At 40.9% G+C, this 22742-nt stretch overlaps 1 protein-coding gene across 1 annotated transcript in view; it reads right to left on the reverse strand.

Moving 5' to 3' along the window:
- sugct (succinyl-CoA:glutarate-CoA transferase) overlaps positions 1-22742 on the reverse strand; it is a 136499-nt gene that overhangs the window by 109135 nt on the left and 4622 nt on the right. The window contains exons 2-3 of the mRNA XM_062521415.1: positions 8357-8405; positions 4903-4976 (exon numbers count right to left, since the gene is read on the reverse strand). Coding sequence (XP_062377399.1) covers positions 4903-4976; positions 8357-8405 — 123 coding nt within the window. The remainder of the gene's footprint in view (positions 1-4902; positions 4977-8356; positions 8406-22742) is intronic.

A 22742-nucleotide genomic window follows, 5' to 3' on the forward strand; every position in this document is an offset into this window, starting at 1 on the left:
TGGATTCTGGAACCTCAGACCCTACTTATAACTTCTAGCATGGTTGCCAACTTTTAAAAAGGATGTCATGAAAATAGAGCCCCCCCAAAAGACAAACCATTCAAATCTATTGTTTCCAACTTTTTGACCTTCAAATTTGACCTTAAATTATAAATATGATTTTGGCAACCACTGGATTCTGGAACCTCAGACCCTACTAATAACTTCTAGCATGGTTGGCAACTTTTTAAAAAGGATGTCAAGAAAATAGAGCCCCCCAAAAAAGACGAATCATGAAATCTATTGTTTTCGACCTTTTGACCATCAAATTTGACCTTAAATTATAAAAATGATTTTGGCAACCACTGGATTCTGGAACCTCAGGCCCTATTAATAACTTCTAGCATGGTTGCCAACTTTTTTAAAAGGATGTCATGAAAATAGAGGCCCCCAAAAAGACGAACCATGAAATCTATTGTTTTCGACCTTTTGACCTTCAAATTTGACCTGAAATTATAAAAATGATGTTGGCAACCACTGGATTCTGGAACCTCAGACCCTACTAATAACTTCTAGCATGGTTGCCAACTTTTAAAAAGGATGTCATGAAAATAGAGCCCCCCCAAAAGACAAACCATTCAAATCTATTGTTTCCAACTTTTTGACCTTCAAATTTGACCTTAAATTATAAATATGATTTTGGCAACCACTGGATTCTGGAACCTCAGACCCTACTAATAACTTCTAGCATGGTTGGCAACTTTTTAAAAAGGATGTCAAGAAAATAGAGCCCCCCAAAAAAGACGAATCATGAAATCTATTGTTTTCGACCTTTTGACCATCAAATTTGACCTTAAATTATAAAAATGATTTTGGCAACCACTGGATTCTGGAACCTCAGGCCCTATTAATAACTTCTAGCATGGTTGCCAACTTTTTTAAAAGGATGTCATGAAAATAGAGGCCCCCAAAAAGACGAACCATGAAATCTATTGTTTTCGACCTTTTGACCTTCAAATTTGACCTGAAATTATAAAAATGATGTTGGCAACCACTGGATTCTGGAACCTCAGACCCTACTAATAACTTCTAGCATGGTTGCCAACTTTTAAAAAGGATGTCATGAAAATAGAGCCCCCCCAAAAGACAAACCATTCAAATCTATTGTTTCCAACTTTTTGACCTTCAAATTTGACCTTAAATTATAAATATGATTTTGGCAACCACTGGATTCTGGAACCTCAGACCCTACTAATAACTTCTAGCATGGTTGGCAACTTTTTAAAAAGGATGTCAAGAAAATAGAGCCCCCCAAAAAAAGACGAATCATGAAATCTATTGTTTTCGACCTTTTGACCATCAAATTTGACCTTAAATTATAAAAATGATTTTGGCAACCACTGGATTCTGGAACCTCAGGCCCTATTAATAACTTCTAGCATGGTTGCCAACTTTTTTAAAAGGATGTCATGAAAATAGAGGCCCCCAAAAAGACGAACCATGAAATCTATTGTTTTCGACCTTTTGACCTTCAAATTTGACCTGAAATTATAAAAATGATGTTGGCAACCACTGGATTCTGGAACCTCAGACCCTACTAATAACTTCTAGCATGGTTGCCAACTTTTAAAAAGGATGTCATGAAAATAGAGCCCCCCCAAAAGACAAACCATTCAAATCTATTGTTTCCAACTTTTTGACCTTCAAATTTTACCTTAAATTATAAATATGATTTTGGCAACCACTGGATTCTGATACCTCAGACCCTACTAATAACTTCTAGCATGGTTGGCAACTTTTTAAAAAGGATGTCAAGAAAATAGAGCCCCCCAAAAAAGACGAATCATGAAATCTATTGTTTTCGACCTTTTGACCATCAAATTTGACCTTAAATTATAAAAATGATTTTGGCAACCACTGGATTCTGGAACCTCAGGCCCTATTAATAACTTCTAGCATGGTTGCCAACTTTTTTAAAAGGATGTCATGAAAATAGAGGCCCCCAAAAAGACAAACCATTCAAATCTATTGTTTCCAACTTTTTGACCTTCAAATTTTACCTTAAATTATAAATATGATTTTGGCAACCACTGGATTCTGATACCTCAGACCCTACTTATAACTTCTAGCATGGTTGCCAACTTTTAAAAAGGATGTCATGAAAATAGAGCCCCCCCAAAAGACAAACCATTCAAATCTATTGTTTCCAACTTTTTGACCTTCAAATTTGACCTTAAATTATAAATATGATTTTGGCAACCACTGGATTCTGGAACCTCAGACCCTACTAATAACTTCTAGCATGGTTGGCAACTTTTTAAAAAGGATGTCAAGAAAATAGAGTCCCCCAAAAAAGACGAATCATGAAATCTATTGTTTTCGACCTTTTGACCATCAAATTTGACCTTAAATTATAAAAATGATTTTGGCAACCACTGGATTCTGGAACCTCAGGCCCTATTAATAACTTCTAGCATGGTTGCCAACTTTTTTAAAAGGATGTCATGAAAATAGAGGCCCCCAAAAAGACGAACCATGAAATCTATTGTTTTCAACCTTTTGACCTTCAAATTTGACCTGAAATTATAAAAATGATGTTGGCAACCACTGGATTCTGGAACCTCAGACCCTACTAATAACTTCTAGCATGGTTGCCAACTTTTAAAAAGGATGTCATGAAAATAGAGCCCCCCCAAAAGACAAACCATTCAAATCTATTGTTTCCAACTTTTTGACCTTCAAATTTGACCTTAAATTATAAATATGATTTTGGCAACCACTGGATTCTGGAACCTCAGACCCTACTAATAACTTCTAGCATGGTTGGCAACTTTTTAAAAAGGATGTCAAGAAAATAGAGCCCCCCAAAAAAGACGAATCATGAAATCTATTGTTTTCGACCTTTTGACCATCAAATTTGACCTTAAATTATAAAAATGATTTTGGCAACCACTGGATTCTGGAACCTCAGGCCCTATTAATAACTTCTAGCATGGTTGCCAACTTTTTTAAAAGGATGTCATGAAAATAGAGGCCCCCAAAAAGACGAACCATGAAATCTATTGTTTTCGACCTTTTGACCTTCAAATTTGACCTGAAATTATAAAAATGATGTTGGCAACCACTGGATTCTGGAACCTCAGACCCTACTAATAACTTCTAGCATGGTTGCCAACTTTTAAAAAGGATGTCATGAAAATAGAGCCCCCCCAAAAGACAAACCATTCAAATCTATTGTTTCCAACTTTTTGACCTTCAAATTTGACCTTAAATTATAAATATGATTTTGGCAACCACTGGATTCTGGAACCTCAGACCCTACTAATAACTTCTAGCATGGTTGGCAACTTTTTAAAAAGGATGTCAAGAAAATAGAGCCCCCCAAAAAAAGACGAATCATGAAATCTATTGTTTTCGACCTTTTGACCATCAAATTTGACCTTAAATTATAAAAATGATTTTGGCAACCACTGGATTCTGGAACCTCAGGCCCTATTAATAACTTCTAGCATGGTTGCCAACTTTTTTAAAAGGATGTCATGAAAATAGAGGCCCCCAAAAAGACGAACCATGAAATCTATTGTTTTCGACCTTTTGACCTTCAAATTTGACCTGAAATTATAAAAATGATGTTGGCAACCACTGGATTCTGGAACCTCAGACCCTACTAATAACTTCTAGCATGGTTGCCAACTTTTAAAAAGGATGTCATGAAAATAGAGCCCCCCCAAAAGACAAACCATTCAAATCTATTGTTTCCAACTTTTTGACCTTCAAATTTGACCTTAAATTATAAATATGATTTTGGCAACCACTGGATTCTGGAACCTCAGACCCTACTAATAACTTCTAGCATGGTTGCCAACTTTTAACAAAAAATGCCATCAAAAGTTTTTTTTAGGGTCTTGGCCTGCCGACTAACTAGCCTACATCGTATTCGCCAAACGCATCGCCACATGATTATAAAAGTAATGATTAGCCTATGTAGCATCCGACCGCGTTAAAGCACAGAAGTAAATGTTCAAGCAACTTACCATCTAACAGCAACTTCTGGTGAGATTACAACTTGAGTCAACGAGACAAGCAGCAGCCTCAACCAGAGCCCGCCTTCCATTGTATCAAACCTGGTTGTGTTCACTCAGAGTTCCTCTAGAGGCGGTCGTGGGCTAGCGCAGAATGAATGGGAGTCTATGGGGCTAGACGGGTAAGTTTATCTTCATCATTTTAAAAAGCTTAGTTTTTCTCTGGACTCGATGTAAATACACGGTTGTCAGTTGAAACAAACCAAAACACTGCGAAATCGCTTGAGATTTTGACGATTTATGGTGATTTAATTTTCGATAGATCTTTGCCTATATTGACGCCAATGCATTTAAGTGGAGTAGATCCCCGCTGTAAGATGGCGTCTCTATTGACGCCTTCCTATGAATGAACGGCAGTAGACAAGGCGACATCTAGTCAATATATATATCTTTGGTTTTGTCCAAGTATGTCGTTTGTCCTCGGCCATTGTGTAACTGATATGTTTCTTGATGTGAACTGACTGAACGTCTTAACAGTGTGCGCGAGACAAATTTCAGGTTTTTGCGGTAACTTTGTAAACATTCTGAGCTCACGTCACAGTAACTTACATCGCTCCAAACCTTTTCCATCACATTTGTATCGAATTAAATCTCACTAATCCACTTCTAACGAGCGTATTAACGTAGCGCGTCGAATTGAGTGTTAAAGCGATATAAGTCATTTTCCATCACATGTGTTGCACTAACTTTTTGATGTGCATCGTTTTTAAGCGAATTCACTTTTTAATGGAAAAAGGGCTTATTGCTCGCAGCACCAAAAGAACTCATTCAGGCTAGTACTGCTACATGGGCAGACTGATTTGCCTGCAGCACCTGAAAAAAAATTATCTGTTTCACTCACCAGGTCTCTCCACTTTGATTACTTCTGCCCCAAGGTCACCCAGTATCATGGTGGCAAATGGTCCAGCTAATACCCTGCAAATACCAATATTAAGAGATAAGAACAGTATTTCAAAATGTTTACCTATGTACAGTGTTTCCTCATTGTTCATTATTGGGGCTGCTGCTTCAGAATACACACAATATTGTCCCGGTTGCCTGTTTGCCTGGTCTCCTCTGCTGGTTGGCTTTCACGGATTTAACAATGAACAGCAATACTAATACTAAGGACCAGTCCAGGGCCCGTATTCACAAAGCATTTTATCTTACCACTAAGAGTACTCCTAAATCGCGCTGAAAGATTTTAGCTAGGAGTTTTTTCCCTTAAAAGTTATTCACAAAGCCTCTCAGACCTACTTTTAGTAAGGAGAAAGGACAACTCCGTTGCTATGGTTGACGTCATTACTCATGCACAAGCTTGATTAAAGTGACCACCTTGATTGGCTGATGATTATAACACGGGAATGATGGCAAAAACCTCCCTTACGATGACGAGTTGAGTGACAGGTGTCATGTCTTAGCTAGTGAGAATGTGTGCGCTATGTCGGACTGTGAAGGATGGAAGATGATGAATAAATAGGCATAGCCTAAATTAATAAAGAGTAAAGCAATAATGAAACACTATGGACTGGAGCAGTCTTTGCAACATTGCAACATTTTAAATTAATCTGTATGAAAACACGTAGCCTACATTTGCAAAGAGGAGGAACTATTTAATTTAATTTAGGCACAATGAGACGTTACATTTAGTTTACATGCAGTGGTGGTTTTGGTTGTCGGTGGCATTATTGCATTTGCATCCTTAGTTGTAATGCACAATTATTCCCTTGCATGACAACGAAGCACCAATCAGTCTGTAAACGTCGGAATAGTTTGTATACAGTTAGAATTAGTTCGAGACAGCAACCCCATCTGAAGCACAGAAACGTCACGCGAGATCTCACACGGAAGCACGGGAACTATTGTCGGAAGGGACTAAGGGTAGACAAAGTCACATTTTTAAACCACTAACATTGCTCAAAACAGCGGCAAACCTCGTCAGCAACTTGCTCTAGGTGTCTACACATAAAACGAAGCACCAATAACTTGGTTCATGAACCCGACGTTTATAAAAGAAGACTGTTATGAACACTTACCCCTTCCAGCTCCTCATGAAGGAAACTCCGTGATTATCACGCAATGATCCCGTGTGAGATCTCGCGTGACGTTTCTGTGCTTCAGATGGGGTTGCTGTCTCGAACTAATTCTAACTGTATACAAACTATTCCGACGTTTACAGACTGATTGGTGCTTTGCTTTATGTGTAGACACCTAGAGCAAGCTGCTGACTTGGTTTGGCGCTGTTTTGAGCAATGTTAGTGGTTTAGAAATGCGATTTTGAAAGCGTGTGGCTTCGGGCCCCATGCTAACCCACTGTTAGCGATTTTGGACTGTAGCTGCTGCCCGTGCTAGCTCTGTACTGCGTGATGAACGAAAATTACTTCCTCCACGGCTTAGTTGATGTATTTTCATTCAGAAAATAGCTTTATTTTCATTTTCCGCCAAACTTACGCTTTAACGTAATGGAAATGTTCAAAATAACTAGCCTACTTTTTGGCTAGCAAAGGCATCCCCGTTTAGCTAATGGCAAACTGTTCTAAACATTGCGTTCGTTTTTGTGACTTGGCCTATGAAGCATATCCATGATAAGTTGAGCAGACACTGCTGTTTCATTGAAAGAAGGTAGGTCTAATAAGCATTTCTCTCCCTCTCCATTGACCAGTGTTTTTCCGGCATAAGCCGAACCTGCATGTTATTAGGGCGGTCTTATGTTCGCCTGGGGGGGGGGGGGGGTGGGGGGGTGGGTGGATGTTTGCATGCGTGGTGGACGATGTGCGGGATTCTTGTTCTTCATGTTTTTCCCCTTCATTTGTTATTTCCTGACATTATCTTATCCATGAGGTTACATTGTGAAATAGTGAAAATCCAGTTATGATCACCCTCTTTGGATATTGGAGCTTGCCACCTGTGCATCTTCAGTTTTAATTTGACATGCAGTCATGATACATACTTCGTTCGTATCTGTCCATTTCTTTCCAACTTGAATTCATCCATACATTTGCACAGACTGCACTATTGCCGATTAGCATAGTTTATATTCCCCTGTCTCTTAATTCATTTGTAATGGAGATTGATGTTATGCCAGTCTCTCTACTGTATTTGAAGCTGCAAGTGTCAGAATCATTAGCATAGATACATTTACATTCTTAGAAGCAGCTGCCAGCGAAACTTTCTTTGTCAACAGTGAGTTTTTGAATTATGAATCTACACACATCGAGCACGTCTGAACTCTTTATAAACAAACTTTGAAGCAAAAGTTACATTTTGTTAAGTCTTTTCTTTGTTACACCGTTTTGATGACACCGTTTTATTGTAGGCCGTTTTTTATTCAGTTCACATTGCTTACGTTTTCAAAATCAAAGACTGGTTGGTGTTCTTTCTGGATTAAATGGCATTCAGAAGGTCAATGAGAAAGTCCACGTTCCACGTTTTTATATCAACATAAATTAAGGAGGTGGTGGATAAGTCTGGTTCTTTTTTAAATAAATCACACCTCTTTCATAAGGCCGCCTTGATTTTTAACATGCAATATGGGTGTGTCCAAAACTGGGACGGCAGAATACGCGTAAAACAGAAGTGCGTAACTAAAACACGTAAATAAAAGCTTACACGCTATTTACGCGCGAAGGGGAAAATTCCCCCCCATGTGACAAAAATGTTTTTGCTTAGAAACCGCGTTACGGCTTAGAGCAACTTTAAGTACTTCTGTGGCAAAGACTAGTTTTAGAGGAAAAACATCAAGCATATTTGAAAGATGTGTGTTTTCTAAAGTTCTGTAAGTATAAGAAACTTAAACACAGGCATTGATTCATGCCAGGCTTGTGCAAAATTCAGAATTGAATTGAGAATGACTCCTAAATTCCATTTCAACTCTTGAGTTTGAATTGAACTTGAATTGAGGTCAAAAACAGGATGTAGAATTACAATTCGAATTTGAATTAAAGGAAGTAGAAACGAAATTCAATGACATTCAAAATGAATATCCATCATTTAAGGGTAGTGTTTAACAATGAAGTTAAAAAAAAATGACAATCACAATAAACACACAACTTAAAATTCAAAACAGTAATCAATTACGTTTCAAAAGTAACCTTCCCAAAACTGAATGTGTGTGAGATTCAACACATTCTTCCTGTTATGTGACGGTGGAATTGTTTTGAATGGCCATGAATTGAATTCCACTTACTGTCATTCCAATTCAAATTCAACTTCCTGTGGGGTGGGGCCAATTCAATTCAAATTCCAATTCATGAATTGAATGGAGGCCAATTCTAAAATTCGGAATTGTGCACAAGCCTGATTCATGCTAGTCTTACCTTGTAAGGTCAAGGACTTTGATCCCCTTCAAGGGCTTCACATTAGATTCTAGATATAGAAAAGCATAAAGTAAATGATAAAAGTTAATAATAATTAATAATTCTCAATTGTATGTAAGGACATTTCACACAGTCAGGACATTTCACACAGAATTTCACAAATGGCATTGGGTATTGGGACTGTGGAGATATTACTCTGACCCTAGTAAGTATTTAAGCTGCGTTCAGACTGCCAGCCAAAATCCGATTTTTAGCCCATTCAGATTTGAATAGGATGTCACTTTTGAAGTCTGAACAGTGACAGATCACATGAAATCCAAACCACATCCAGGAGGTAGTTTCATATCCCATTTGTATCGGATATGGACAGATGTGTCTCAGTCTGAACAGGTCCCAAACCTCAGATCGGTTTTGACTGTCCGTGACGTGACCGCCCACCTATTTCGAGTTGTGGAGCAACGGTACAGCTATGTCTTTTGACCATGTTATATTAAATTTGACTTAACAATACTCAATGCTAAATAGTGCATTATACAGTCTCTGCTCTGTTTCTATGGAAGTTGCAAGATCCACGTTGTTCTATTAAATGCCATTAAATAATGAAATAGCTTTCCAACAGTTTGAAGCGGAGCTTGCCACCGATTAGTTTCGGTTTCTGTCGCGCAAATGCACACACGCATGCATGCATTCAATGAACACTCACCTAGTTTTATTGTTCTATGTTTAATCACATCAAATTAGCAAGTATTTCCTCCTGATGGCAGAAACGTTTGTTTTCGTTGCTACAGCAACCTGTCAGATCTGTTACTAATGTGACCCAGTCTGAACAGAGCCATATCCGATTTGGACACTTGGACACAAAGGCAGTGTGAACAGTCAGCCAAATCAACCTTAAGGAAACACCTAATGACGCCTTCTCATTAGCACAGTAGATAAAGCTGTGAAACGACCGGAAGTCAGATTCACAGATTGCATGCCAATAGCTCCAAACCGATGAATGAGTGCAGTGCAGAAAAAATGCTTAATCTTTTTAGGTAATCAAATTATGAATAGTTATCAATATCGAAGTAATATGCAGACACCCTTGCCTCATTTCTTACAAACAAATTGGCAGCAATCAGCAGTCAATTCTCTTCATCAGATAACTCTCTTCAATTCTCTTCATCAGGTGCAGATGCTGAAACCTCTCAACCTCGGCTGCTGGAACATCCTTTTCAACATTCGCGCCTCTCTCCGAGAGTGAGGTAACTAGACTCCTGACATGCAGCCGTCCTACCACGTGTGCGTTGGACCCTATACTACCGAACCTGCTTCAGTCCATCGGCCCGACTGTCACACCAGCCATCACGCATGTGATCAATGCCTCCCTAACATTCGGCACGTTCCCAGCAGCGTTCAGGGCGGCCCAGGTTGCACCTCTACTTAAGAAACCTTCACTCGACACGGCTCAAGTTGAGAACTACCGTCCTGTTTCGCTACTGCCTTTCCTATACAAAGGTATAGAGCGAGCAGTTTCCAAACAAGTCTCAGAATTCTTTTCACAGAACAATGTTCTGGATCCAAATCAATCTGGGTTCAAAACCGGCCACTCCACCGTAACAGCTCTGCTGGCTGTAACAGAAGCCTTAAAGGAGGCCAGGGCGAACACTCAGTCATCAGTACTCATTCTGCTTGACTTATCGGCTGCCTTTGACACGGTAAATCACAGCATCCTTCTCTCTATACTCTCAGACATGGGCATCTCTGGCTCAGCTCTTTCCTGGTTTGAATACTACCTCAGAGGACGCTCGTTTAAAGTATCATGGCTTGGACAGCTTTCCGCATCTTACTTCCTCTCCACAGGGGTCCCCCTGGGCTCAGTGCTGGGCCCCCTGCTCTTTGCTATCTACACCACCTCCCTGGGACAGATCATCCGTTCGCATGGCTTCTCATACCACTGCTATGCTGATGACACACAGCTTTTATCTGTCCTTTCCACAGGATGACCCCTTAGTCTCGACACAAATCTCAAACTGCCTCTCAGACATATCAACATGGATGAAGGCACACCACCTCCAGTTAAACCTCTCTAAAACAGAGTTGCTGGTCCTCCCAGCCAAACCTACAATACATCATGACATCAACATCAAAATCGACTCCTTGTCTGTTGCACCCACCAGGACTGCAAGAAACTTAGGAGTCGTTCTCGACAACCAACTGACCTTCTCCGATCATGTAGCCGCAGTAGCCAGGTCGTGCCGCTACGCGCTATACAACATACAGAAAATCAGGACCTACTTGACTCAAGATGCTACCCAACTGCTGGTACAGGCAATAGTCATCTCTCAACTTGACTACTGTAATGCCCTCCTGACAGGTCTCCCAGCCTGCGCGGTAAAACCCCTTCAAATGATCCAGAATGCAGCTGCACGCCTGGTCTACAAACCAACCCAAAAGGGCGCATGTCACCCCACTGCTCATCCAGCTACACTGGCTACCGCTGTCCGCCCGCATCAAATTCAAGACTCTAACGCTTGCCTACAAAGTACTCTCCGGCCCCCACCTGCTCCCACCTATTTGAATGCCCTCATACAGGCATATGCTACCACACGACCGCTGCGCTCCTCAGCCGAGCAACGTCTAGCTCTTCCCCCAGCACGCCCAGGTCAGTACAAACTTGTCTCATCTGTCGTCCTTCGTTGGTGGAACACACTATCTGTTCCTACTAGAGCAGGAACATCCCTAGCCATCTTCAAAAAGGTCTGAAACCCAGCTCTTCAAGGAACATCTCCTCTCATAGCACTACTACAGACAATTGCACTAATTGATGCACTTATTACACTCATTGATGCACTTATTGTGTATTTTTTATTTGTTGTTAGAAGTGCTCTTAAAAACTTAAATGTTTTATCATGTTGTAAGTTGCTTTGGCTAAAAAGCGTCAGCCAAATGAAATGTAATGTAATGTAATATAATGTAATATTGTGATCCACCTCTCAGCAATATTGCCCAGGCCTATGATACAATGTCACTTCTAAACTTTACAAGTGACATGATCTGATTTTGTTTTTAAGATGCAAATGAGTGCATATTTAATGAGATAGGACCTTATTTGCATTTCTAAAACAGATAGTTCAGGTCCTTGATTATGATTGGCTGAATCACGTTCAATGCTGTTGTTTATTCAAGCATAACCTCACTCCTTGACCGCATTTTGTTCTATATTAATGCGCTACCACAACTAGCACAAAAGTTAGAGTGGCTGCGTCTCATTGTTGCATGGCAACCATTCATATGGAGGGAATATATTTCTTGGCGGAAGAATGATTATGTTTTTCGTTACTGTGCCTTTGTTTCATGAAATCTTGCTAGATCAACGTAGTAACCGTTTTAGAAAAGCATTAAGCCACTCGAGTCCGTGGTTTATACTGTATATTAGAACAGCTAAGGGGGTTTAAAGGCACTAACAACGCCCCTTAGCTGTTCTAATATACAGTATAAACCACGGCTTCTCCGGGCTTATTGCTTATATTTACACCCATGTGTCTATAATTGGCAACACTATTTACACCCGGGTGTCTATAATCAACAATACTTTCTACACCCGGGTGCAAATAATCAACATTACAATTTACACCGGGGTCTATAATCAACAATACTTTTTACACACGGGTGCAAATAATCAACATAGTGTCTATAATCAACAATACTATGTCTAATATCCATGTACAGTACCCTGTCAATAGACCTGTGTATTTACCAGCTCTACAGTAATTTAGTTTTTAACAGTTTTAGCTGTTTCGCCATGTCTGGGTTACTTAAAATGTATGGAAGTGATTAAATATTGGGCTAATCAGTGGTCATGTGGTAGCTTGATCAAAGAGTTGTTCTCCGAGTTGTCTTCCAGGCAGCGCTGCCACTGTTGACTTAAAGGCACTTAGGCCCCATACACACGTAGCCGGGTATCTGCTAAAACGAAGATATTTGTCTACGTTTGGACCTGTCATCCACATGACAACGCATATAAACGAATGTTTAAAAAAACTCTGTGCAAAGTGAAGATCTGCGAATACTCTGTTTATAAATTGGCATGTAGCCAGATATAACCGGAGCTCTGCGTTTTCGAACATCAGAATATGCGCCAAAACAACAACAAATCTGCTCTGACGTCAAACGTGCAACCTTTGTTCAGTGCAGAAGCATGGATCTGAGTGCCTTGAAAATGCAAATGTTCGGTTATGTGTGGAAGTTTTCTTTCCGACAACGAGGTAATGTGGATAACATTTATTTTATAAACGGGGGGGGGGGGATTAATCGGTTTTAAAAATACCCGGTTACGTGTGTACATAGCCTTAATCCTAATCCATGCCTAACCCCAGCGCCTTCCAGGCTGCGCTGCCTTGAAGACAACGTTGGGGGCTCAAAACACCAAGAAACCTTTCTACTCATCACAACTACTAAAGCCTACTCCTCCTCAACTGTGCTCATAACTGAAATAAAATGAGCTAATCTTTGACAGGTTCAAGAAGCACAAACTCTTATTTGCCATGAGGTAACGTCTAACTGTGTGTTCACACCAAGACCGTCAAAAGCGTCAAGAGCGCCGGAAATCATTCATTTTCTATGGAGAGTCGGCGTTACCGCCGTCAAAAGTGTTCTGGGCGTGAGCGTGGCTTCATGAGCTTCACGGGCGTCAAAAAAAGTTGAGCCTCAGTTAACTTTATGGTAATTAGCTATGACACGGTTCGGCGTCAACTAATCAGAATGACAAACTTGCAGGATTGCTGCTTGTGGTTTGTCTGAATGTTTCACGTCATGGCTTTGACGCTTTCGGTGCTGAACTGGGTTGAGCGTCGGCTATGAGCTTCACCAGCGACTTTGCCGCTTTTGACGGTTTTGGTCTGAACGCACAGTAAGAAAAGAGAGAGTCGTTCGTACTTTGGCATGCAAAAAAACAAACCATGGCTTCAACTGAGATTCAAACCTTAGATCACAGAGTAGCAACCCAATCACATCTCCGCTACACTACACCCCGTGGTATCAAAGTGGGAGACTACTAATATTTGAATGACTATACATTGTGGTTGCTAGGTAACGGTAAACAAACTAAAATATCGTATTTCTTGATTTTGCTTACAAACGGACGGTTTTACCCATTCCCTGAACAAAGTTTATGGAAATTTAGCACCACTTTCCCATCTAAAATATTGTTTTAATAATCCTAACTTGTTCAATGTAGGACTTAGGTAGGCCATCTCCTGCCAAGATGGCCCCGCCATGTTAGATGTTAGCACGCATTTCAGGTTTGGGTGCAAATAAGAAAATGCCTCCATTCCACTATTTACACCCGGGTGCAAACAGATACTCCATAACATGGTTCCAAATTAAATCCGACAGCAGTCCAATGCCAAATCTGGAGGTTCGGAGGGTAGGCATTTTTTTGTGACTTTCAAGGGAGGGAGAAAGATAGAGAGACCCTGTTTGTTACTGTTACGAGTGGCGAGTACGAGTCGTGTCAGAAATGTAATTTAGCAATTAATGGTTGCCATATTCGCATTCAGAGACCAGCAATTCGAGGGGTAGACTACAAAATAGACTATTACCTAGTAGACCTACTACTAGGCTACTATTCCATGCAGCTCCAGGTTACTGTGGATGACATGGGTAGGCTGATAGATATTTTCACTGGACCACCAGGGAGGGTCCATGATGCCCGAATGTTAAGAACCTTCCCACTGTACTCTACCTGGCAAGAGAGAAGCTATTGGGCTAACTGGCCTTCCCCTTCATAGTCTTCTTAGGGATAACGGCATTCTTACAGCTGCTGACCTACAGCATAATACCTCAGTGAGCCGTGGGAGAGTAATTGTGGAAAACTGCTTGGCCAAATGAAATGCACATTGAGGCGCATACCTGACTTCCAAAATATTGGAATTGACATTTTGGTCAAGTTAATAGTGGCAGCCTGCACACTTCACAACCGAAATATGGGGTCTATCAATGCCCATGAATATCCTCATGGCTGCCCAAGGGGGATGATGACAATGTGTAATGGCCTGTGCTGATGGTAGTGGTAGCCAGTGTTGATGGCATAAGAGTACTAGACTCATTTAAATAACAATTTGCAATGTATACTGCTAGGATTTCATTTAATAATTTTCATGTAATTTGTTTCATGCACTATACTTTACATCTGCTGCACAAATGTTCACCATTAAAAAAAACATGTATTTGCATCACTGCATATTCCTGTGACTTCCACAAAATACCATTGACAGTTTATATCACATTTGGAATCTTTATTGCAGAAATGAGAAGGATTTTCAGACCACATTACAAAAGAAAAGACAGCAGGCCATTTTTGGCACCTGCATTTCATAGGGAGCTTCATATTACCTTGTGTTGTTTGAAACAAACTAACTCAAAAAGTGTGCAACAAACATGACTTTTTAAGTGCCCTGCCATAACTCTGCCATATAAGAAGAAATTAACCTGACACTTGCATGACTGTTGAGATGATTTCATTTCTAACCTGGCTAGTTGTCTCACACCGCTTCAGAAATTGCAACATTTGGCCATCTTTTGCTCTCACTTTCCCTGATTGAGAGGTAGTGGGTTGTGGAGAAATTGAGGAACTGGGGGCTCTAGGCCATCACTCCATAAGGCCTCAGGCCTTCTCACCTCAACACCCTCTTCTGTGCCAGCAACAGGGTAGTTTATATCATGGTGACTAGTACCCAGAAGCTGCTCCATCTCTGTATGAAATTGAAATTTCACTGTTCCTCTCCCTGTAGTGCAATTGTTGTCTCTGATGTTTTTGTAAGCCTCTTCCACAGTGCCCCGTTTCCTTGCAACTTTGCCTGTGCCAAATTTCCCCCCAAACTGTTTAGACAGCTTTAATACCATGTCCTCCCAAAAAAAAATAAAAAATCTTCCCTTTAGAGGCTTTGATCCTTGCATTTAATTCTGCTAGACTCTTTGGTAAACCCCTCCCATCTCCCTCTAAGTGTTGCCTCATTAATTTAATTAGAAAAAGGCATTTGTTCTCAGCTGAAAATAACATTTTGGGGAACTAAGGTGCCAGGGGAAGCTTTGTCCATTGGCTGCTATCCCTCACCGATGTCCTCTACACCTAAATAGTCTAGATGGAAACAGGGGTCCACGTGCACCCCCCTGGCCATTTTTTGCCATTTTTGTCCAGAAATTGGGTCAATATTTTGTCAAATGTCAAGATTAACCATTTCATTCAATTACTGGGGTTAGAAATGTATGGAAAAATGTGTTCATTTGACACTTTAAGGATTCTAAAAAATCAGGTGGCATAAAAAAAGGGGGGTGCGCGTGGACCCCTGTTTCCATCTAGACTAAAACCAAGCACACAAAATATTGCTATGTTTACACATTTCACAAACACAGTACTGCTTTAACAATCACTTAGGGCCAATTGTTCTGTCAGTTAGCATTGCTCTAGCTGTGCTACTATTTAAAACCGTGCTCCTTAAAACGTAGGTTTTGGAGTTTAACACGCAGCTGCGCACAAAGTTTAACGTGATTGCTGTGTCACAAAAGAGACAGGATCAGCTGGTTCCTAGTTAAACTGAGGTTAAACTGCCTGGAAGCCGGAAGTACGCTGTTTCGAGTTTTACCCCAGCAGATGCAGTCGTAATTCAACAGTCTTAACGCATTTCAGGATTTTGACGGGATACTTTTTATGACTCTTGTGGCTAAATGCGCTCAAAGTGCCAAAACACTTTGGAAATGTAAAGTACATTTTAATAAAACGCAAATAATGTTGAAATATATCATGAAATAGTCTAGGCTACTTTTGTGGAAATCTGAATCTGAAATCTTATCCAGTAGGCTATGCTTTTTATTACATTAAATCAGTCAGTCAATCAATTGTCACAAATTAAATAGAACATTAGAACGAGGAGCAAAAATAAGCCTATTAATCGCCACACTTCAGCCCAACTATGGACAAATTATGCTGGGCACTAAACCCACATTCCATGGCTCCGTGCGCATTCCAGCCTTTACGAATCGATGTGGGACTAGGCTACGTATTTTGTCAGCCTAAATAGGCCTACACCTGGCAAAATGCATCTGTGCGGTGTAGGCTACATAATGTCACAACTGTCTTTAATGCCTGTGAAATGCATGTTAGTGTGTCGGATAGGCGCAGACGTTTTCAAATCATATTACTAAGTAATAACATTATTTTTCTTCTTGCCGGTTCGATCCCCGACCAGTCCACCACGGCTGAAGTGCCCTTGAGCAAGGCACCTAACCCCTCACTGCTCCCCGAGCGCCGCTGGTTGGGCAGGCAGCTCACTGCTCTGGGTTGAGTGTGTGATTCACCTCACTGTGTGTGTGCTGTGTGTGTTCACTAATTCGATTAAATTGGGTTAAATGCAGAGAAACGAATTTCCCTAACGAGATCAAAAAGTATCTATTCTATTCTATTCTATTCAGTCATTGAATGAATGAAAGCGCCTCCCGCAAACAGCGGGTGGAAATCCCTTTCAACGACATGAAACTTAATAGTGAACCTTCAAATATAATAATATTTCAGTGCCCATCAGTCTCTACATTTAGCAACATCACCAAACAGTCCAAAAGTAAATTAAACCCCAAACTAAACCGAAAGCTACTGCCTACCGGTGCCGCTAACAAAACGCATGTCTCTCTGGTCTCACAATAAAACGCACGTAACAAAAGTTCCTGCCTGGAAGTCTGCCTCAAATAAATGCTTTGCGCAGCCTAAGTAGCCTAAATAAAGACCATAATCGAGGGTTGATGGTACGATCTACCGTGCGTTAGGCTATTTTACAAATAGGCCTAGGCTACTCGTTCTTTGTACATTTTTAGTTAAGCAACTTAAGCAACTGCTATCTTATAGCCTTTATTGTAGCCTACTGTAATAAGTCCAAACTAGCCAACAGTGTGTGTATGTGTCGGTTTATGAAGCGTAAGCTGTCACCTATCTAGCTATCCTGCAAACTGGATTTAGTCTACCGTAAAACCATGTCCGCTTCGAGATTAGACTAACACGCAACAAAATGCGCCCTCTAGTGGGTGATTTGAATTTTCTTGAAGACACAGCAATTGAGATCAAAGTAAACGCAGCAGCAGGTTAAACCACAGGTGCATACACAGCAATGGAGCTTAAGTCGTCACATGACTTCTTGCGTCACCACCGAGTTTAAGCCCCCTTGTATCTGGACAGCAATGGTCATGTGCTCGTCCAGATAGTAGCCATCCAAACCGGTTGAGTTCTGGCTTCATCGTTGAAAATCTGCATGTCCTCATCGGCATATACTGTAAACAATACACCAACAATACTGTTTAGGGAATGCATTGCACAAACATCTTAATGTGGGCCCAAAAACAAATAATGGCTGCTGTTCTCAATTGTTTTGTAATAGGCCTTTTCTGATCAATAGCAATCCATTGTAATATTTCACAGTAGGTTATTGTTAAATGTTTCTGCCAATATTGTAAGGAGAATACTTGCAATTAAAACATTTATATCTGTCATGTGTTGGACAGGAATCTAGCCAAAAAACAAACATAAGCAGAGGCATTTGTGTGTGTAAGTGGCAGTCACATTGATCTGTATTGCCTATAACGCCATTTGCCATTTGCCATTAACTTACCGTTACAAAGTAGCCTAAAGGTAGGCTATTTTGAATGTCAGTCAAAGAAGCGAACTCATTTTATTTTCTTCTACGTTTTCATTAACGAAGCACTCAATGGTTAGCCTAGAAATCTAGACGCCCCTAGCGGCAGCAAATGTAATTTGGCTGGCGGGGCAGTCTAGGCACGATCCATTGAGCCAGGGAGCTGAGAACCCGAAGTACCAGCGATCCAATCACAGCGTGTATAGAGTCGGTGGGTGGGCTTAACATAATGGTGACTGACATGCGACCAGAAGTTGCGACGGTAACGCATCCTGTTATTTGAAAGCAAGAAGATGATTCGTTTAGCGTTATCCTATTGCGTGGAGAGGGAAGGTTACGCATCCTGCTACTTGAAAACAAGAAGATGATTCGTTTAGCGTTATCCTATGGCGGGGAGGGAATTTGAAAGACAACTGTTTATCCCACCCCTCCGATTGAGCCCTGTCTACGGTGAGTGTCCAGACCCTACATCTTGATGTGGGTCTGACTCGTCAGGCTACTCAATGGTCATGTTGGCATCATGTCAGTTGCAACATTAAAACATTGGTCATCCTAAAAGTCGTTCAGTACAAAGTTGGGATTTGTGTGTTGCGCCTCAGATAGGCTATAAAGAGTTCAGATGCAAAAGCCTCTAAATCCACTTTTGTCAAAAATGAGATAATGATGGTGAGTGAATGCTCTTCACATATAGTGTAAGTTAATTCTATAAATTAGCTTCAAAACTCACTAAATATCATTCTCTTCCTGGTCTGAAATATTGATTTGTAGGCGAAACCCTATATGAGTCTGATACAAAATGCTCATTTAAAAGAAAAGTGGTCAGACGGATTTAGAGGCTTTTGTATCTGAACCCTTCTATTGTTGTTAGGCTATTCTCCTCACTCTTGAAAATGTTAGGTAGGCTACAATAAGCGTCTGCCAAGTGTCTCGTATTTAATGAAGAGAGAGGCTATAGTCAAACTGACGTTAACTCTGTGTGTTACTGTTATGTGGGAAAATGGTTGCACCAGGGCTCATCATACACCACTGGAAAAGACAAGCCAGACAAGACGAGACAAACTTTGTATGCTTCAGTGTAAATGGACTACTCATAGGCTGACTCTGGTCCAAGTGGCTATAGACCATATAATGTAGGCTATCGCACAGTAAACTATACTAAAGTGTAAAGGCCCCATCACACTGTACGCGGCATGCGCTATGAAATCCATCACATTGAATGGCTTGCAAGCGCAAGAACTGGTCTGCCGCTGCGCTCAGCAAAGCATTAAGCATTAAGTTGAAATATGTTGAACTTTGACCCCGGTGTGCTGTAAATCATAGGTCTTTTGGGGGCGGAGCCCAGCTGTAACCACAACAAAAATCTTTAGAACAATACCTCAACCAAGAGCAACATAGTGAGCGTGAGCGCAGCGCATGCCGTGTGCAATGTGATGAGGCCTTGAGTAGGTATAGGCCGATATGACTCTTGTTTCACATACTGTAGGCTGTGACCATATACCTAAGGCTATCTTATGCAGGACATGACACCAGAGTCCTGTATTTGGCTAAATTAACTTGTTACAGACATCTTTTGTAGACGTGTAACGACTACAGCTTAACTAACTATACAGAATCCAAACATATCACATACAGTAGTAAATATGTTGTTTAAATGAATGAATCTCCATAGTTAACAAAATTGTCTTACCGGTCGCAATGGAGGCTGCCATGATTATGATGTCAAGTCGGGTACCTCGGGCCACAAGATTTCCGCATGAGTCTCCAAGGAAAAAATCCAACCGGACTTTGCATTCAAGTAATTCCCGATATCAGAGGTCGGAATTTCCAAATATCCGAGGTGGCATGAAGGTACTATCAATCCCCATCTCGCACCCATAGACCTCTGAAGTTCGCCTACAAAAAAGCTACCATCTTTGCCCAAATAAGGAGATCCGGTACGTTGAGATTTTTTCTATGGGAAAATAACATGGGGATTTTCAATGATCGCACCTGTTAAAATCTTGCGGGGACAAAGCAATTGGAAATGCAGACGTTTTGCAGAAGTTTTGTCTCTGCCTTCGAGTGGATGCTGTGAACTTCGGTAGGTGAAGACGGCACACTTTGATCTTTGCTACCCCAGAGCTAGCTTACAATGCAACTATAGGCATTTAGCTTCGATTTAACACCCGGATCTCAGCTTGGATGGCAGCTTTGGATCGTTTTTGTAGGTGAACTTCAGAGGTCTGGTCCTTCAAAGCCCCTTTTGCAAGGACGTTACGTCATCGAATCTCGTCAAGCACTGTTCCAATGTCAAGGATGCTTTAAAATTCTACCAAGTACTGGATCCTTTATTCTGAGAATTTCCGAGGACTCATCAGCAACATCTCCAATACAAAATCATACGAAATGTTACTTTTGTCGAGAAACACGATTTTTGTCAATATTAACCCTGGTAATAATAGTATAGTTCACCACTTATGAGTATTTTCAATCAATCAACAGCTCAAAAAACATATTTTAGGGTGCAGTTACCCTTTAAAAATAGGCGGGACGTTCTGAAATTTGGAAGGGAGTGCAGCACTGCTGCAGCCAATCAACCATGATGATTTCCAGGGCTGCCAAGTGTCAGAAAATGGCAAGCGTGAGAGTTCTGCGAAAAAAAATTTGACTGTCACACTCAAAAGCGTGACATTTGGCAGCTCCGATTAGAGTCGATTTTTCAAGTGTGAACTTATCAAGAAAGAGGCAAATAAATGTTACACAGCTCTGCAACAAGTATAGGACAATGATAGACTTAGCAGCCTTAACGTTAACTTGGAAAATCAAAGAGAAACAGCGAATCAACAGTGAACAAAAACTAGCAAGGAGAACGTTTTAAATCTAATTGTCGGAGTCGGCGCTGATGTGTTTGAAAGACAAGTTAGAGGCGCCAAGACCCGCCTTATGTTGCTTCTGATTTGTTTATATTGCGTGATGTCTTCAGTGGTTGGTGAGATTTAGGCACAAAGGACTGATGGATTGGTTATTGCTGTCAGTCAATCAGAGCTCGAACTACGGCAAGGCAATGACCAAAGTTTATCATCATGAAAAAAAAAAAAATATATATATATATAGCGCACTGAATGGGGAAATATTTTGCGTGAGAAATGTCAAGTATGGCGTGTGGTGTGAGAATGGGTTAAATTGCGTGACTGTCACGCTCAAAGTGTGAGACTTGGCAGCCCTGGTGATTTCGTGTCAATCTGGGAATGAGTGCTGCAGACATGGCTTATCACAGGTAATCAGGGGTGTTGGGGCTTTTCATTCCTAATAGACCTCTGAAGTTTGCCTACAAAAAAGCTACCATCTTTGCCCAAATAAGGAGATCTGGTATATTGAGATTTTTTCTATGGGAAAATAACATGGGGATTTTCAATTATCGCACCTGTTAAACTCTCGCGGGGATGATAACATTGGAAATGCAGACGTTTTTTGCTACGCAGTTTTGTCCACTGCCGTCTAGTGGATACTGTGATCTTCGGTGGGTGAAGACGGCACACTCTGATCTTTGCTACCCCAGAGCTAACTTACAATGCAACTTGCCATAGGCAGTTAGCTTCAATTAACTCCCGGATCTCCTTATATGGGCAAAGATGGCAGCTTTGGATCCTTTTTGTAGGCGAACTTCAGAGGCCTATTTGTAACGACCTGGTGATGTAGATTCGCACGAGAAGTGCAGGACTATGTCAGCATTCCAATAGCATTTTGGACCAAAATGCCATGGCATGTTTCAATCTGTAGAAGGCGCGGAGAGCTATATCTCCAATACAAAATCATTCAAAATGTTACTTTTCTCGGGAAACACGATTTTTGTCAATATTAACCCTGGTAATAGTGTAGTTCACCAATTTCAATCAATCAACAGCTCAAAAAACACATTTTAGGGTGCAGTTACACTTTAACCATGTGCATCTTGTTCTGCGCAGTTGCAGCGCTGCTCGATGCTGCGCCATCACAAACTCGCCTAGTGATGAGCTATGCACAGACGCATTTACATCCGTGGTGCCCAATTAATGGATCTGGGCATTTTTAAAAATATGACAAAATGGACGTCGTTGCCAGACCACGTCTCATTTGAGAGGTGGTAGGTGCTAGCCAGGCTATTCTCGATGTCAGGTTCCTACGTCACAGCCCTCCGCCATATTGAAATGGGGGAAATCAAATCGTCTCAGCCATAGGGACCCATTCAATTTAGCGTCAAAAGGTATTAGTCAAACTTTTAATTAACATGTCATGTTTATACTTTGAGTCATTATCTGGAGAGACTAAGGCCTTATACACAAATCGAACACGCTTCGATGTCAGGTTCATGGCCGCAGCCATATGAAATGGGGGAAAACAACGCATCTCCGCCATGCGGCGCCATAGACCTCTGAAGTTCGCCTACAAAAAAGCTACCATCTTTGCCCAAATAAGGAGATCCGGTATCTTGAGATTTTTTCAATGGGAAAATAACATGGGGATTTTCAATCGCACCTGTTAAACTCTCGCGGGGATGATGACATTGGAAATGCAGACGTTTTTCGCTACACAGTTTTGTCCACTTCCGTCTAGTGGATACAGTGATCTTCGGTAGGTGAAGACGGCACACTTAAGTCTTTGCTACCCCAGAGCTAACTTACAATGCAACTTGCCATAGACAGTTAGCTTCAATTAACTCCCGGATCTCCTTATATGGGCAAACATGGCAGCTTTGGATCCGTTTTGTA

Source organism: Sardina pilchardus, chromosome 19, assembly GCF_963854185.1.
Source record: "Sardina pilchardus chromosome 19, fSarPil1.1, whole genome shotgun sequence".
In the NCBI taxonomy this organism is placed as follows: Eukaryota; Metazoa; Chordata; class Actinopteri; order Clupeiformes; family Clupeidae; genus Sardina; species Sardina pilchardus.